Here is a 16,131-nt window from a genome sequence, read left to right as displayed (position 1 = left end):
AAATAAAGTCAAACCACTGCTCATGCGGATAGTTACAAACTTTTTGAATGCACATTGCCTGCCATTAGCTTGACAAATGAAGCCGAGACAAACGGGTGCGGCCGTAAAAAAGGTGGATGAGTAGCCTAAATAAGCAATAAGTAATGTGTAGCCTCATCTTCCTCCTCACGGGGCTTGAACTTTGCTCCGACGGCACATTCAAATGGAGCCTACGTGTTACTCGGTCTACTGGTTCATAAGTCAACAGCTCGACGACGTCGGCGAGAGGGGATGGAAGTGGGGACGGAGGGGCGGGTGAATTCAGAGGCTGAAAGGGTCCGGACGCAAAGGAGGACAACTTTTCAACGGAGCGCCGGCAATGTGGACGGACCGTAAAGCAGACGTGCGGGACACCAGCGGGAAAAGAGCCAGGGACAGTAGCCCTGTCCTCAACAGACTGATGGCGCTTACTGGTGACATGATATACTTGGATAAGGTTATGCAAGGTAGGGAAATGTTCCAACTGGAAGTAAACAAGTGTAAATGACCAGCGAGTATTAAAGTTGGTGTCAAAATATTTTTGGTAAATCATCTGTCCATGTCATTTTCCAGACAAATGGTTTGTACTGCAGCTGGCCGTGTGGGCGCTTCGAGGGGTGACGCGAGTGATTTTAGCCAACAACCCGCTGAGTGGGGCTCTCATGCTAGCGGCACTCTACTGGGCCTCCCCCTGGCAAGGCCTGCTGGGAACTTTGGGCCTGCTGACCTCCACGCTCGTAGCGGTCATCTTGGGACAAGACAGGTTTAAGCCACGTCTACTGACACACACGAGAATATTCCAGAGTGGGGCGGGTTTGCGCGGTTGCTTTAAAACATTGGCAGCTAATCACAGCAGCCCTGACATCCACTTAAACAAAGCATGTGGCTTGCGATATTCTAAACCCGGGATCCCCCAACTCTACCATATCGGGCCGCAGTGGGTGCGGCATTTTTTTCAATCAGTTAATTATATTTAGGTGCTGCTTGTTTTAGCAGAAACCTCATTGGTTAAACTGCCTGTTCTGGATCGGTAGGAACAAAAACCAGGACCGCTTTGGACACCCCTCATCTAAACCATGATCCAGGGACAGTTTTAGTCATTAAATGTCATTGTGTGCGCAGTGCAGAAGTGTGGGGAGGACTTCACGGCTTCAACGGCATGTTGGTCTCCCTGCTAATGGGAGTGTTCAACAGCGCCGGAGACTGGTACTGGTGGCTGCTGCTTCCCGTTTGTCTGGGCTCGGCGACAACGTAAGATGTGTACAGTATACGGTACAGTACCAATGCTATCTGTTGATTTCTTTCTCCCTCTTAGTGTCTTCTTCTTCAGTGGTCTCTCATCAGTTCTGGATCGATGGGACCTGCCAGTTGCGGTCTTTCCGTTCAACATAGTCATCGTTATCTACTTCCTGTGCACCGGACCGGACAACCCCTACTTCCCGCGCCGCCTCGCCATACCGCCGAGCTCGGTGGCGACTAACGTGACGGCAGTTAGTGCTACAGAGGTAATGCATGTGTAGACGGATCTATTTTAGCCCTGGAAGCTTTATCATTTTCGTGTGACCTGATGTCTTTTGTCAGGCAAATTCGATGGAAAAATTTAAATGCAAATATGTGCAAATGGATTGAATCTACTAGTGGCAAACTAATGAGTTGACTTTCAGGCGGCTTCATCTGTTGAACAACAAGCATGAGGCCAGCCTGCTCTGACTCAGCGGTCGCTTAGCAACCACCACCGATGGCGCTGCTGCCAGATGATTATTTGTCACTGCAAACTGTTTCAATGTACTTCTACTTGATGAAGCGTTTCCAAAGTCCTTCAACAAAACATGGTGCTCTACTCCATCATACTCAATTTAAGATGCAAATGATTAAACATATGAACATGTACATATTGCTACAGTACAGAGATGTTTTTCCTGTCAAACTTGCTTTAAGGGAGTGGAGCACAATGAGCCTGAAAAAAAAAAAAAAGAAATCACACAAATGCCATTCCTTTTTTCTTTCAGTTTATCACCACCTGCTGCAGTTTAACACGCCTTTCTCTGCCATCCCTATGTGAATAAATCAGTTTCTCTTTCCCTCTCCCTTCGTCTCCTCTTTCCATCTCTGGCTTTCATTTCCTGGCTGCCGCGCTGCTGCCTCCCGAGATGATGATGACGTGGGTCCTATTTATATTTCATGGTTTCATTTCGCACTCAGCCCAAGATGGTTGCTTAACATGAATGTATGCCAATCTTTTTGAACACAAAACACTATTAACCCTTTCAGCTATTCAAAATTTGACACTTAAGACCTCTAACCCTTTATAGGTCAAATGACTATTTTTGGTTTATTTGACCCTCCAGTCAAAATGGATTGGACGTCTCACGCTGTCAACGGGAGCCGATGAGTTCAATGAAAAAGTGTTAGGAAAAATAAAATCCAAATTCATGCATGTACAGTGGTACCTCTACCTACCTCTCTACATAGAGAATTGTCAGGTTAAGACACGCCTCAACAGGAAATATTGCCTCTTGTTACGAAATAAATTTCAGGATAGAAAAGGCAATAATACAGTATCGCAGCTCGCAACGTACTTCTAGCTGCTCTGCCATTGGCCACTCCACCCGTCTGACGTCCAACCTGCTATCAGATGAAAACATCCACACCTGCTCAAGGTGTGCCTGGTCTCAGGGGGGAGGGGCAGAGACCCTAACACTTCCAGAATCTATTGATTTCGTAAGTAGAGGTCCCTCTGGACATACTCAACAGTTCCACTTCACTTAAATAATGCAAACTTCAAAGCCACTTTAATGTTCTTGCAATGTTAAAGAAAACGGCAATCGATACGTATATGTTGGAAAAAACTGTCTCTTATGTCAACGTCTACCCAGTGATGCTTTGTGGTGCACAGGTGTTGCAAGGTATCCCTCTCGGCGTGGGCCAGATCTTTGCCTGCGGATCCTTGGGTCCCTCCTTTCTCATTCTGGCCGGACTTTGCCTTTACTCCCCGCTTCAAGCCTTCCACGCTTTGCTTGGCTCAGCAGTCGGAACACTGGTCGGTGAGTGACGGCGGCGAAAGTCAAAGTTCGGGTATTTGGATGCCGGTCTTTAAATGAGGGGAAGCTCAAAGTGTGTCTGCCTGTGAGTGTTTTGCAACGGTGGACGGTCTCGGCGGCACCTGCTTCTCGGTAGGGAAACAAACTAGAGTGCCTAGATTAAAAAAAAAAAAAACCACACCAGAAATAGCTCAATTTTTCGCTAGTCGTTTTTAACAAAGCAAGTGTCGATAGGATGATTATCAAAGTCTCCGTTTCAACTCAGAGCAACGGCATGAATATTGAAAAATACTGTATGTCTCGTGGATGAGCCTATTGGAGTGTATATAGAGCGCACATCAGCATACATTTGATCACTTATTTTTGCACAATTTGGGGAAAGTTGAGCTTCCCTTGCAGTCTTGGAGCAATTGCCTCTGTTGGAATCCTAGATCTTTGAAACCTTCAGTTGCGGTCTTATATCCCTGTTTGACCCATTTCTTTTTGCACTGAAACTGAGAAAATATAAAACGGAACCAAACCACCAGTTCAGCCTCTACTCACACAATCCACACGCAGTCAGTCACACATAGTACAAAAGAACTTGGTGCACCTGTATCAACAGGCCCTCCTGCGGATATTGGCTCGTTTTCAAACCCACACGGTGTTGCACGTTTGGACACGTGCCAGAGGAGCTGGGAGATGTTAGGGGACACAGCAAACATCATTCAAGATGGCCTGGCATACAAATGCTCTCACACTCGCAGCTTTTATTATTTCCAACATCACACTCGAACCGCTTGTATTCAGGACTAAAATGAATTAGCGGTGTGTTTCTGAAGTGTATGTGTAAGAATTTCAGTACTATACTGTATACGGTATAATATATCGTATGTATAGAAATTTCCCAAAATGAATATGGCTGATTTGGATGGAATACTTTATTCATTTATTATTATTTTCTGTGGAACACATTTTATATGTACTCTTGAAGCTGACTCAGTGCCCCCGTGTCATGAAATGTGTGTAATGGTGCCTCCCAGTGGATTATTTTTGCACTGTCAGTTGATAGTTTGGCGCTGAAAGTCTTTTTTTTTTTTAAAACCTGTCCTATTCAGCCGTTTGACACAGAGAATGGAAGTCTAAGTGTCCAGTTGGTTCGAACAGTTTTAATATTTCACATTGGAGTATGACATACTCCCATTGCGATCATTCAAAATACCTCGTTTATTAAGACAAAGCAGCGAACAGGAAAGGGTTATGGGGGAACAGACGAAAAGAAACACAAGAAAAGCAAGACACAAACAACAACAACAACAAGAAATACATTAATCGCCAACACTAACTATGAATATGTTGGTGCTATTGTCAGCTGGATGTATTTCCGGTTAACACCATGTGGGGGGCCTGTTGACCAGGGAAAGAAAGAAAGGGGGGGGGGCTATAAGGTAAGTAATAGGGAGGGGTGGAGTGTACACAAATCAGCTCTCTGATCTAGAAATCAGTAATCGTGTGAGCAAGCCCGTCGGCAACCAACCCTACGCTGCCCCATCGCCAATCCCAGCACCGGGGCCCCCCCCCCCCCCGAGCGCGTCCAATCCTATCTAGTCATGCGCGTGCCCCATCAAACATGCGAAAGCCACGTAGACGGGCGGAGACCCCACACAGGTGCCACCCCAGGGCCACGGCCCCCACCCAGCCAGCCCGGGAAGGGAGTGTGGGTGGGGAGGGAGGAGCCAGCACACCCCATCGTCACCCCCCCCAGGGATTCGCGCCCCCATCAACTGGCCTTCAGAGATGGGAAGAGGGTATGCACCACAAACCCCCCTCCCATCCCCCACCCCCATCCACCCACCCGGCCCACGCGCCACAGCCGCCCTCCCAACCGGCACACCACACGATGGGAGCCCCCAGCGGCCCACCAAACCCAGGGCAAGGCAGGGTCCCCCGCTGAAGTGGGCGACACCCGGCCGACACACCGGCATCCAGCCAGCGACCCGCGTCGGAGCGCAGGGCAGATACCCAGGCAGAGAAGAAAGAGGAAGGGGGAAGCAGGAGAACGCCGAGGAGCCGCCGCGGGGCCATGTGAGATCGGCAGCCCAGGCAGAGGGGAGGCCACTCCCCGGGAGCCACGCCATAGAGAAAAAATGTGGGACCCACCTACCACCCTATTGCTGTGGCTGCCAGGTCCCTGGCTGGCAGCCATTACCCAGCACCGTGATGGGATTGTGTGGGGAGGGTAGTGCAATGTATGCATTAAAATAGGAGAGCTCGGCTTGGGGCAGTGGGGCCGCTGCATGGGATTTCTACCTTCTACCAAAAGTTATCACGATATGAGCCGTTTATTATCAGGGACAAGGCTCTTCTGTTGTCTTCCGTTCATCATCATGGCAAGCGACAGTATCTCGACCAATGAGATGATGGGACTTTGTATTGTCATTTTCCGTCAGCTCATTGGTCAAAGAGCAGGAGAGGGAGAAAATGCATTAGCCTGCAAATTCTTGTAAAGTACCATACCAGTATTGCTTCGTTAGATAAATAAGACATTATTTTCTAGTTTCATGATCATACGGAACAAAGCATGTCGCTCGAAAGCTCAAGACGGGACGCATACTTTTGTTTCGGAATACGGGACGATTTCCGGTTTTCAAGGGGCAGTTGTCTATTAAACAAACTGATTCAAATCATTCATTTTTAGCACTGTAATAATAAAACTAATAAGTTGTCCATGCGCGTGCAGGTCTATCCGTGGCTGTGCGGCACGAGTGCCTCTATTCTGGTCTGTCCGGCTTTAACGGAGCTCTAGGCTGCATGGCCGTGGGAGGATTTTTTTTCATGTTTAATTGGAAGACCCACTTGTTGGCCATCGCAAGTGGTAAGATACATGTATGCGACGCTGGTAAAAGTTCCCTTGGGACCCTGATGAGTTCTGTCTTCCTTAGCTTTCCTCTCTGCTTATCTTGACATCGCTTTGAGCAACCTGTTGGGGGCAGTAAGTACTACACCGATACACGCATTTTTTGGCCGACGTGCGATGCGATTGTCTCCCGAAAACAGACGGGTCTGCCGGCATGCAGTTGGGCCGCCACCCTGACCGTGACGCTGCTGCTGCTCCTGCGGGGCAGCGCGTCCGCCTACCGAATCCCCACGGGTCAAGTGAAGGCCCCCGAGCAGAACCTGCGCTCTCGTAGCCGCTGGGAAGCCGGCAGTACAGTTGAACGAGAAAGCACTGATGTCTAACGCAGGATGCAAAATGAAGGAGTAAAAACAGTGAAGACAAAGATGACATTGGAAGGCAACTTTAATTATTACTGTGCACAAGTGAAGGAATGTTCCTTACCCATAACGTTGCTGCCGTTTCCTGGTATTTCTCCCATTTTAAATTGCTTTAATAATGACGGTTTCTCCGTCACAGTGCTTTTTATATTTTCATGCTTTCTGATGTAGTTCTCACAGGTGATCATAAGAAACTTCGAAAAGTGATTTCAGTCTGTCGGAAGATTGAGGCGCGCTGGAATTGTACAAAAGAACTAAAAGCAAAGTATTAATGCAAAAACCTTGCACAGACTTTTTGTCTCATGGATGAATGGACATTCTTTGTGTGTACTTTCAGTTGTAGGATCAAGCATGAGTGCTTTTGTGCTTGTTGTATTTCTTCCTTTTTTTCTATATTTGTGCACATGAGTGTTTCTGATGTAGTTGTAATGCACATGCACTTACATTTAGTGTTTGGTTGACCTTAAGACTTAAAAACTTGGACAGCTCTATATGACATAATGTGTAAGCTTTTTTTTTTCAAATAGCCACACAACATTTCATGCATGGAAATAACCATCTAAACTAAGTGTGTGTGTAAAATTCTTCACATTCTAGATCATTCTAATTTGGATGCAGGACTCTGTTTGGGTGAATTAAAGCTCTTTTCAATGCTTATCTTCTTGGACACCGCATCTTGATTTTTCCCCCCGAATGTGTAGGTGTGTTTAAAGGTGATTCCCCCCCAGTGTTCTCAAAGCAGCCTGGCCATCACCACGCCCTCTCTGCTCCTGGCTTCACCTCGAAGAATCTCCAGGAAGCCCAGTTTGCTCAGGAACTCCAGCCTCTGGCGGTCGGTTGGCTGAACCTCGCAAAACACACCCTGAGAACCTGCAAACAAACCCCAAATTCAGGGGAGTAAATCTCAACTGTGGCGCATGCTGTTCTCACCATTGGCTTTGAGGGCCACCAGGAGGGTGACGAGCAGGGTGCGGCTGACGCTGACGTCCACCAACTCGGGCAACGTGTCCAGACGCAGCTGGGAGGGGAAATGATAGAGAAGCGAATCTGGATACTCTCCCTGGTCCTCCTCCATTAGCTTGATTAATTCCTGTGCGGAGAAGCAAATAGGCAGTCGAGCGTGTTGACAGTTTAAGTAAGTTGATTTTTGTCTTAACCAACAGTGTATTCACCTGTGTGTTTGAGTGCCCTCCATTGGGTAGGTACTTGTCCCTCATGGCAGGCAACCAGCTCGACTGACATCTCTTGGCAAAAGAGCGCACATCCATGATTCCAAGAATACAACCGCATAAGCCTAACTCATCCTCCAAGATGAAGCTGTATTCGGGACACAAGGCCAGGCAAGGTCCCAGACACCTAAATAAGCAAAACCACTTTTAACTGTCGTTCGTGACTGGGTGGGGGTTCCGACGAGATCATGTGGCGCGGACCTGTCTCCTACGACATCTGGGTGGGAAGAACCGGACTCCTGACCACAGTGAGACCTCAAGTGAAGCTGACGCACCATTCGGTACAACTCCACCTGTAATCGACCGTCACCGGACTCGTCATTATATTATATATACGGTATTATCAAGCCCCAAATGCTATGACCGCAATAAGCAGCGTGATCTTCCTACCTTGTCCTTACTGTGGTACGGCCTAATGTTGTAGAGACGAGAGGTGGGGAAGAGAGGAGGAGGGTGAGTGAAGAGTTCACTGCTGCCGCCCACGGGGAGAAGCATCTAAGCACATGCGCAAAAATGGTTGAGCTGAGAGTAGGACCAAAACAAGTGAGTTCATGTGAGGCAGCGCAGGACAAACCTGCACTTCCCCAGATACGCCTCCTTTAAACGCCCACGGTTCCGACTCGTCTCCCGCTACGTCGGTTCCTGTGGTCTTCCCGCACACTATCGTAAATCAATAGCACTTTTTGGTCTGATGTTGGGAATAATAAAAATGAAAAGACCCCGATTACTCACACTGGAAGCAATTCTTCCATGAGGCCAAGGTGGCGCTGTCATTCAGGACGTAACCATCTAATGAATAGATAAGCAGTCTGTGAACAGCTGTGAATACGAAGCAACGTCTTTGTTTCTTGCTGAAATAGATCAAGGACTACAGAGATCATTGAATATTTACTGTACAAAAAATGGGGATATTTACATTTCTCATGTTTTGTCCATTGGCTTGAAGACAAAAATTCTTAGTTTTCTATGTGTCTTACCCAGCCAGCACACAAAAGCCTTGGCCACAAGTGCCATGTTCCTCAGGTCCCACACATAAGGGTACAGGTCATAGAGCACAGCCCGGTTGGCTGCGCCTACGACGCTACAGTGGAGCTGAGCGATGTCTTCACACAAAGACAGGAATTCGGAGGCCCGGCTCCTCCATTCGTCTACCTGGGGACACACATCGGTTGAAGCAACGGTCAATCGCTAGATCATTATAGAACATTGGATTTTGTGCTCTACAGGAGAGGTTTTTCAGACCTTGTGAGGTGAGGTTTTCTTGCTGTTGGCGCTGACCAGATGGCAGTTGCTTTTGAGCCACGTCAGATCCTGAAGAAGTTTCTGGGCCGAGGGGCCGTGCTCATGAGGCAAATAATGGAGGCCCACCAACAGCCTTACCTGGGACTCACTCAGCAGGCCTTTCCCACCGCAGAGACCTCGACCCTGGGACTTGTATGTGTGGGTTCTCCCTGTAGGAATTCCAGGTCTGGACGCTCGTTCGGGCTGACGTGGGCTTTCGGCCGCTTCGACCGCCCTCTCTCCTTTGCCCTTGGTGGGCGAGGGGGGGGGAGAACTCGAGTTGAGGGGGAAGACTGGGAGTTTAGCCACCACGGATGTCCCTCGAAAAGTGGCAGTGCTGTCAGATCTGTCTGGGGTTTTGGCTCGAGAACACCGCTGATCTCCTCGTGAGCTCTGTCGACCTGAGAGGGAATTTGTGGCAGAATAACAAAAAGCTTTCACATCTGCAAAGGGGAATATGGATGGGGTTTTTAGGAATACAATATTAACCTGCTTGTAGAGGTTGGTTGAGTTCATCCATCCAGTCGTGTAAAGCAGCAGACAAAGCTCTGTCAGGACAATAATCTGTCTCCACATCTAAAAAATGGGAAAATTCATGATTATACTCTGGGTCGAATGTTCTATTTTTGTTTTGAATCCATGTAAAGACACCTTTTCTCTCCTGGCTTCCAGCTCTGTACCAGCTTGCCAGCGTGTGCAACGGAATGTAGTTGGCCTCAAACTCGCAGTTAGGGTTGAGGAGGAGGCCCCTCAAGTGGCCTCTCAGCCAAGGCTCGCGGCCCTTGAAAGGACCCAGGAAGAGTCGACGGGAGTCGTAGTCATTGGCGTGCAGGTTGTCCCAGATGAGCGGCGGGCGCTGAAGGACGGACTCCACCTCGGCCAGGCGGTCCACAGGTAGATTCTTGGAAATTACCCTGCTACCTGTAGTTCACAGAGGGACTTGAGGTGTTTTCTAGACATCGGCAATCGATGGAAATCCTGGCCGGCCTCACCTGTCCATATGACTGTGATCTTGGGAAGCAAGTCCTCACCGACAGTCTGCAGGTAAGGAGACTTCTGCACGCTCGGGGAACACAGAGAGCCGCAGTACTCTAAAAGCATGAAAGGAAGTCACTCGTTGGCTCGAGAAGCTTTGAAAGACTCGGGCACGGTGCGCACCTGTGGGACAGAACAGGAAGACGGACGGTTCCCCCAAGAAGCGATAAATCTCATTAGTGACGGTGACCTGAGCGTGTGCGAACGAAGAGAAGGCCTCGCTGTCAGCCTGACACAAGGAGTGATCGATATCGTCGAACAGGATGGCGAACGCCCGGCAACCGAGGTCTGATACCTGCGTAGGCCCGCGACACGACACGAGTTGGTGGAGTCAAAAGCAGTAGCGCCGACAACTGAAAGTTTGACCAACTTGTCTTAGCTTGCGTTTCAGGAGAGTCAGATCGCAGGGGGACGAGAAGACAATGTCCTGACCGGGAGAAAGTGCGTAAACGAACCTCAGGCCTCTTGACTGGGCCTCCTCGATGAGAGTGCGCAGTTGACCTACAAAACGGAACATTAGAGAAGGTCGAGCTAGACTGGACAAACTGATAAATGACACATTCTCACCTTCCTCTTCAGGTGAGTAGACTTCTCTCCACAACAGTCTGTGCTTCAGGTCATCTTTTGGACCGTACAGGTAAGTGTTCAACCCCCACTTCTGCATCCTAGCACGCAGATAGTATTGTTGTGTCCAAAATCTGCCTTAAGCAATGTTTGTGTCTACAGTAGCAGAAGCACCTTATTGATTTGGGTGATCATTTACCAGAAATGACATCATGAATTATAGATAGTACAGAAAAACGTGTTGTTTCTGTTCTCACTCCCTGGACAGATGGTATAAATTGTGCACTCATGTTACGCAACCCTGAATATCGCCTCCACTGGAGCCTAAAGAAGTGGATCTATAAATAACCACGATGCCCACACTCCACGCCTGGACGCTGCTACATCCGCACGGTCAAGTAATCACACCTTACGTTTCACAATAGCGTACTCACCATTGGAATAGAATTCTCCTCTGGTCCATAGACCATGGCCTTCCATAGAAACCTGTAGAAAAAGGGTCTCACATTGTTTATTGCCTTAACACGAAACCATGATGCTAATCACTATAGTTGACGTCCAATCCGTGTGAAGTGGGAGGGTGGCAGCAAATGAACGTTCGCTCCCTGTTCAAATGGATTGGACGTCTTGCAGCGTCAATGGCAGCCAAGAAAAATATCATCCATTACTAGTGGTTCAAAATCAAATTCACCACATGACAATGAATTTCTGGCGACCTGCGGTAGCGTGCAAACAAGTACCTGAGTATTGCTACATTTGCAATCGAATATCGCATCTTGGTGCAACATTCCAGTACCGGTACTTCCATCTACTTTTCGACGGAGTATGCGGTCTTATTCCAACGCAACGCTGCTGTGTCGTAGCAATTCTTCCTAGACATGATGAAAGTCAAATCCAGTCCATCCCATCCATGTTTACCACAGGCGTAAATCATATTGCTCTCCATCGTGTGTGCTATTTTTAGAAATGGGAGCATCTTCAGTGTTTGTGACACCACAAAGGTAATACTGGCCCAAACACGCTGCGGTCTAAGACCTGCTGAACAGTTCGCTTCAATGATTAATGAGGATTCTCTTCTTCTTTTTCCACATAAGCACATTATTAGAAAATACCAGATCTTCAAATGTACGCACCGACACCATCGTTTCTAGCACCCCGAATGCATTTGCAACATCACCACCATGGCTACCAGTGCCTTTCCTCGCCTGAGCGCGCAAGCAGACTGAGCGCATCCACATATCACAGGTGGGATGATGTCTCTGGGCATAAAACGGAGCGACGTGCCCACACAAAATGTAGGTCAATCGGGTGGAGGAGGGGAAGAACCAAGTGAAAAATCTTACAATGAGATGAGATGAGTCAAGAATGCTGCAGAGAAGCGCTCTTACCTTCCACCACCCCGCAAATGAAGTGCTGGTTCTCCTCCATCCTGCCTCCCTTTCAAGGCAAGCAGGAAAGCCGTCTTTGAGTCTAATAAGCGGCGTAACGCATCATGCTCCTGCCTCCTTCTTCCTCCTCCTCCTTCATCCACTCCTCGCAGCCGCGCTCGCCGCTGGAGCTCTCGCGTTGCGTTCACGTGCGCGGCAAAATCCAGTGATTTCTAAATCTTACAATTGCCTTCATTCTTTTACGTGCATATATCTTAAATGATCCTTGCCAAAATGTGATACTGTACTTAGTAACGCGCCTGACGTTTGTACTCCTCCCCTTCTCGCAACGGGGGCGTGGCTTACCTGAAAGGTGCAAGCCGACGCTTTCATTAAAGAACAGGGACGTTTTACCCTTCGAATATCAAGGTATGACCAGTGCAAATTCTCATTGCCATCTTTCCTAACTTTACTGAACCAACTATATTTCATGTATCTAGCAGGCAGGTGAAATGCTAAGCGCAATCTTTTGCATTTGTGATCACGTTGGACTTTGAACAGCTTTGGATGTTAGTTGATGATAAGGAAATTGTTGACGCATTTTCAACTTGATTTTTAAATCACTTTTGTCACCAATGTAAAGTACCGTTGTCATATATGGTTTAAGGTATTCAGGATCAACAGTTCTGGGAAAATTGCACTACGCAAATATTGATAGTCTATGTTGCACCAAGGATCCATTCCATAATTCGAGGATATTTGACATGGCACCCTTCGTATTTGGAAAATCCACACAGAAAATACTAAAACATGCAGTTTTTGAGTTAATTTCCTTGTCCTGAGACTAAAAAAAGATTGAAAGGTACTACTCCTGATTAAAAATCTATAGTACAACATTTGCCGTTCGTTTCTGAGCACAGCTAATCAAGCCTTTAGTTTTATTACCAGACAATTGGACCAAAGTCAACAAGGACTCTGACTCATAAATCTGAGTCATAAATTTGATGACCCACAACTCTGTTTGTAGGCTAGGACTCGGACTTGACTCGCTTGAGCTGGAGGGTTTACTCAGATCGTAGATGGGTTCCCACCTGCCAGTGATCCGCCTTGTCCGCTCTCGCCACGGGAGGTCACGGTGATGAAAATTAAACAGTCAAATTCCCTGCAGACTATTAGTATATTTTTTTTCCCTCAAAGATGAACCTGAGTGCTTGGTGGGTGGGCTGGGGAACCATGATGAAGGCTTTGACTAACCTGTTACATGACTCGACAACCTCCTGACTTGACACGACTCGTCTTGTGACTCTACTCGATTTGACCCGACATAACCTCGTGACACGACTTGCCCACAACGGGTAAGACTTGGGACTTACTTATGACTGGGATCATAGTGAGTCGTGCAATTGTCTGCGTATTACCTATTAGTGATGAATTCGTATCAAAACATTAGAAAAGTATAGGCTTATTTTTCAAAATTGCCCTCCGATTCTGGAATGATCCATTGATCCTCTGTGTATATCAGCCAAAGAACTGATTATTGCATAGACCCTTTTTGTGTGTGTGTACACAAGAGAAATTGCAATTCTGACACATTTTATTGTATTTCAAGTTCATGTCTTCTAGCAGCACTCTTTTGTCAGAAGCGCTGTTCCAGTGCGGCATCTGTCAGGATGTCTTCTGCGAGCCAGTTTCCGTTTCCTGCGGCCACAGCTTCTGCCGCGGCTGCATCACGTCCCACTGGGATCAGATCGCCGCTTCCAGCTGCCCCAAATGCCACACGCTCTTCGCCGCTCGGCCGGAGCTCTGCCAAAACTCCTTCGCCAAGGAGATGTCCGAGCACATCCGAGCTCGGAGGACGCAGATGGAATCGGAGGTGCGGGAGATGATCCGGGATCGACTCGGGAAAGTGGCGGAGATTAAACGCTGCTTGGAGCTGAGTAAAGTGAGTTGGCCGATGACAAGATCAACCAAATGTCCAATCGTGCAGTGAGTTTAAATATAAAAGGAGTCAACTACTAGGACATGTCCAATCCATTTGAAGCGGGAGGGTGGAAGCGAATGAAAATCTGTCGCTTGGTTGTGGCAGGGCTGCTTCCCTTTCCTAACGATTACTGTAATACTTTTACAATTTCCAATGATGTCTCCAGGAAAAGGCCAAGTTGGAGTTAGACCGCAGTGCAGAGATCTTCTCCGCTCTGTTCCGGTCCCTGGAGAAGAGCAGGGCAGAGCTGCGGGAGACTATCCACAGACGGCAGGCGGCGATGGAACAGAGAGCCCAGAGACTAATGGCGGAACTGGAGCTAGAGATCAACGAGCTAGAGGGGAGACGGACGGAGATGGAGTCACTCCTGCCCCCGGACGACCGCCTGCGTCTTCTGCGGGTAGGTGGCGATTCAGACGGCGGGAGGTTGACTTTTTGAGTATTCGCTTCAATTTTTACGCAGAGGTCTTCAGAATTGTCTTCAGCGTCCGAGTCCTGTTGCGATAGCCTCGTCAGTTCTTTCCCGTGCGTGGCCATCGCGAGGAGAGTTTTGGCCCATGTTGAGCAACAACTATGCTGTTTTTTAAAGACGCTTGCCATTGAAGGTCACACAAATTCAAAAGGAACATTAGTTCCTGTGTTTGAACTGTTTTGTTTATTCATTTTCCCCCCATAACTTGCAGAACATGACATGATGCTGCAGTATGCAGGTAACCAGGCATCATGAATAAACTCATGCTCATGTCTCAGGAACGAATGGTTACCGTCTTCCTTTACAGCGGATGTCTATCTGGACCCCAGGACAGCCAACCCTTGGCTGGATCTGTCCGAGGACGGGAGACGGGTTCAGGACGGAGATGTCGAAAGGAACCTTCCGGATCTGCCCGAGCGCTTTGACACTGTACCGTGTGTGATAGCTACCAAGGTAAGTTGAGCAAGGATGGATGAAGTCTGGGTGACTATAGGTGGCCTAGGCGACGTGTAGCCCCCCGCCCCCCAAAAATAACAATATATATTTTTGAAATATTTTTTTCTATTTTGCCAAAGCACTGCAGAGGCTATTGTTTCTAAATATAAATGAAAAGCAAATGATCCTTATAGCGCTTGTTACATTTTGTTCATACAGTAACACGAGCACACTTATATCATTTTCTTAAACAAATAGCCAAAGAATTCTCAACACTGTTTGCCTTTAGGGCTTCATGATAGCGCTGTAGAGCGAATGAACCACCATGAAGCTTGGAATCAATTGACGTCATTGCTTCAAGAAGCTTCCTTTGGCCATCATTGCTCAATGTAATCTCTCTCCCTTTGGGAGAGACAGACAACCTCTGCTACCACATGCCGTCAACACTGTTGTCCTACAACATGCCTCATGCCTCTGAACATGCATTGCAGCACTACAGATGGAAAGAACATTTACACTTCATGTTCTGTGCCAATTATTTATTTAGTTAGTGTTCCAGTTGTTTCAATATTGCTAGTTAGTTTGTTGTTATACTGTATTATCATTTTAGTTTTGAAACCGTGAGTTTGAATGACCTTTAATTTAATCACCTGCCATTATATATCCATTTTCATGTAGTGGAGCTGCCTGCATACTGTAAGCATGGACTGTTCCTCACTGTCTCATATTAGCCACATAATAGCAGGTGGCTAATACAATCTAGCTTGGAAATGACATTATATAGCCTATTTCAATGTACCTGATATGATGGAAAATGTTCTGCTAGAGTAGCGTTTTTTTTCTGGCTATATTTTTCTCCACAAAGCAATTTGACTCTCCCTCTAAAAGAAAAGATGGCGCCCTAGGCAACCGCCTAACTCTCCTACGCCCAGGGCCGGCCTTGGAACTTTGAGCTATCTTTTTCATTATACAGGGTTTCACCACTGGGAGGCACTATTGGGAAGTGGAAGTTGGGGATAAGACATCGTGGGACCTCGGGGTGGCTCTGGGGTCCATCAACCGGAAAGGATTGGTGATACTGAGCCCGCAAGACGGATACTGGGTTGTGTGTCTGAGGAAGGCCAATGAATACCGGGCCTGCGAGGCTCAGGCGCAGCTTCTGTATGTCGGCCGGAGACCGAAGGTCATCGGGCTTTTTTTGGACGTGGCGAACGGGACGCTGTCCTTCTTCGATGCGGAGGCCAAGTCGCACATCTACTCCTTTACGCGCGCTCGCTTCACAGAGGCCGTTTTTCCTCTTTTTAATCCGGATGTGAGCGACGACGGAAGGAACGGCTCGCCGCTCATCATCCGGCCTCCGAATGGAGGCGTGACTTGTGATCATCTTATGATATGATAAAATAATACTGATTCAAAACACATCATCAAGAAATGTAAATCAGTCATTGCTATA

At 47.7% G+C, this 16,131-nt stretch overlaps 3 protein-coding genes across 4 annotated transcripts; 2 read left to right on the top strand and 1 right to left on the bottom strand.

Annotated features, from left to right (window-relative positions):
- Window positions 1–358: 358 nt before the first annotated feature.
- si:dkey-183c6.7 (urea transporter 1) lies at window positions 359–6,832 on the top strand. Its single transcript, XM_057854865.1, has 8 exons — window positions 359–485; window positions 592–781; window positions 1,141–1,269; window positions 1,334–1,523; window positions 2,915–3,062; window positions 5,779–5,913; window positions 5,981–6,030; window positions 6,096–6,832. Exons 1-8 carry the CDS (start codon window positions 359–361, stop codon window positions 6,276–6,278), a joined length of 1,152 nt encoding a protein of 383 aa, XP_057710848.1. The 3' UTR covers window positions 6,279–6,832.
- On the bottom strand, window positions 4,925–12,083 carry si:dkey-183c6.8 (protein O-GlcNAcase). Of its 2 annotated transcripts, XR_009066653.1 has the most exons (18): window positions 11,812–12,083; window positions 10,858–10,909; window positions 10,427–10,524; window positions 10,230–10,360; window positions 9,983–10,154; window positions 9,817–9,915; window positions 9,476–9,745; window positions 9,314–9,400; window positions 8,786–9,225; window positions 8,521–8,695; window positions 8,276–8,332; window positions 8,118–8,203; window positions 7,934–8,038; window positions 7,745–7,836; window positions 7,487–7,670; window positions 7,245–7,404; window positions 6,379–7,184; window positions 4,925–6,274 (listed from the first exon to the last, which is right to left on the bottom strand). XR_009066653.1 is itself a non-coding variant. In XM_057854825.1 (17 exons), the coding sequence occupies exons 1-17, from the start codon at window positions 11,849–11,851 to the stop codon at window positions 7,048–7,050; spliced, it is 2,385 nt and encodes a 794-aa protein (XP_057710808.1). In that variant the 5' UTR covers window positions 11,852–12,083; the 3' UTR covers window positions 6,322–7,047. The 2 variants fall into 2 exon arrangements, 1 of the variants encoding a protein (XP_057710808.1); XM_057854825.1 differs by lacking the exon at window positions 4,925–6,274 and having other exon boundaries at window positions 6,322–7,184.
- Window positions 12,084–12,199: 116 nt separating this feature from the next.
- On the top strand, window positions 12,200–16,106 carry btr33 (bloodthirsty-related gene family, member 33). The gene is made up of 7 exons (XM_057855408.1): window positions 12,200–12,219; window positions 13,400–13,732; window positions 13,938–14,171; window positions 14,235–14,376; window positions 14,455–14,481; window positions 14,551–14,696; window positions 15,652–16,106. Exons 2-7 carry the CDS (start codon window positions 13,403–13,405, stop codon window positions 16,072–16,074), a joined length of 1,302 nt encoding a protein of 433 aa, XP_057711391.1. The 5' UTR covers window positions 12,200–12,219; window positions 13,400–13,402; the 3' UTR covers window positions 16,075–16,106.
- The last annotated feature ends 25 nt before the right edge of the window (window positions 16,107–16,131 follow it).

The sequence above is a fragment of the Corythoichthys intestinalis genome, chromosome 13, assembly GCF_030265065.1.
Source record: "Corythoichthys intestinalis isolate RoL2023-P3 chromosome 13, ASM3026506v1, whole genome shotgun sequence".
Classification (NCBI taxonomy): Eukaryota; Metazoa; Chordata; class Actinopteri; order Syngnathiformes; family Syngnathidae; genus Corythoichthys; species Corythoichthys intestinalis.
Note: the sequence above shows the minus strand (reverse complement) of the source record. Positions and strands in the feature narration are given on the sequence as shown.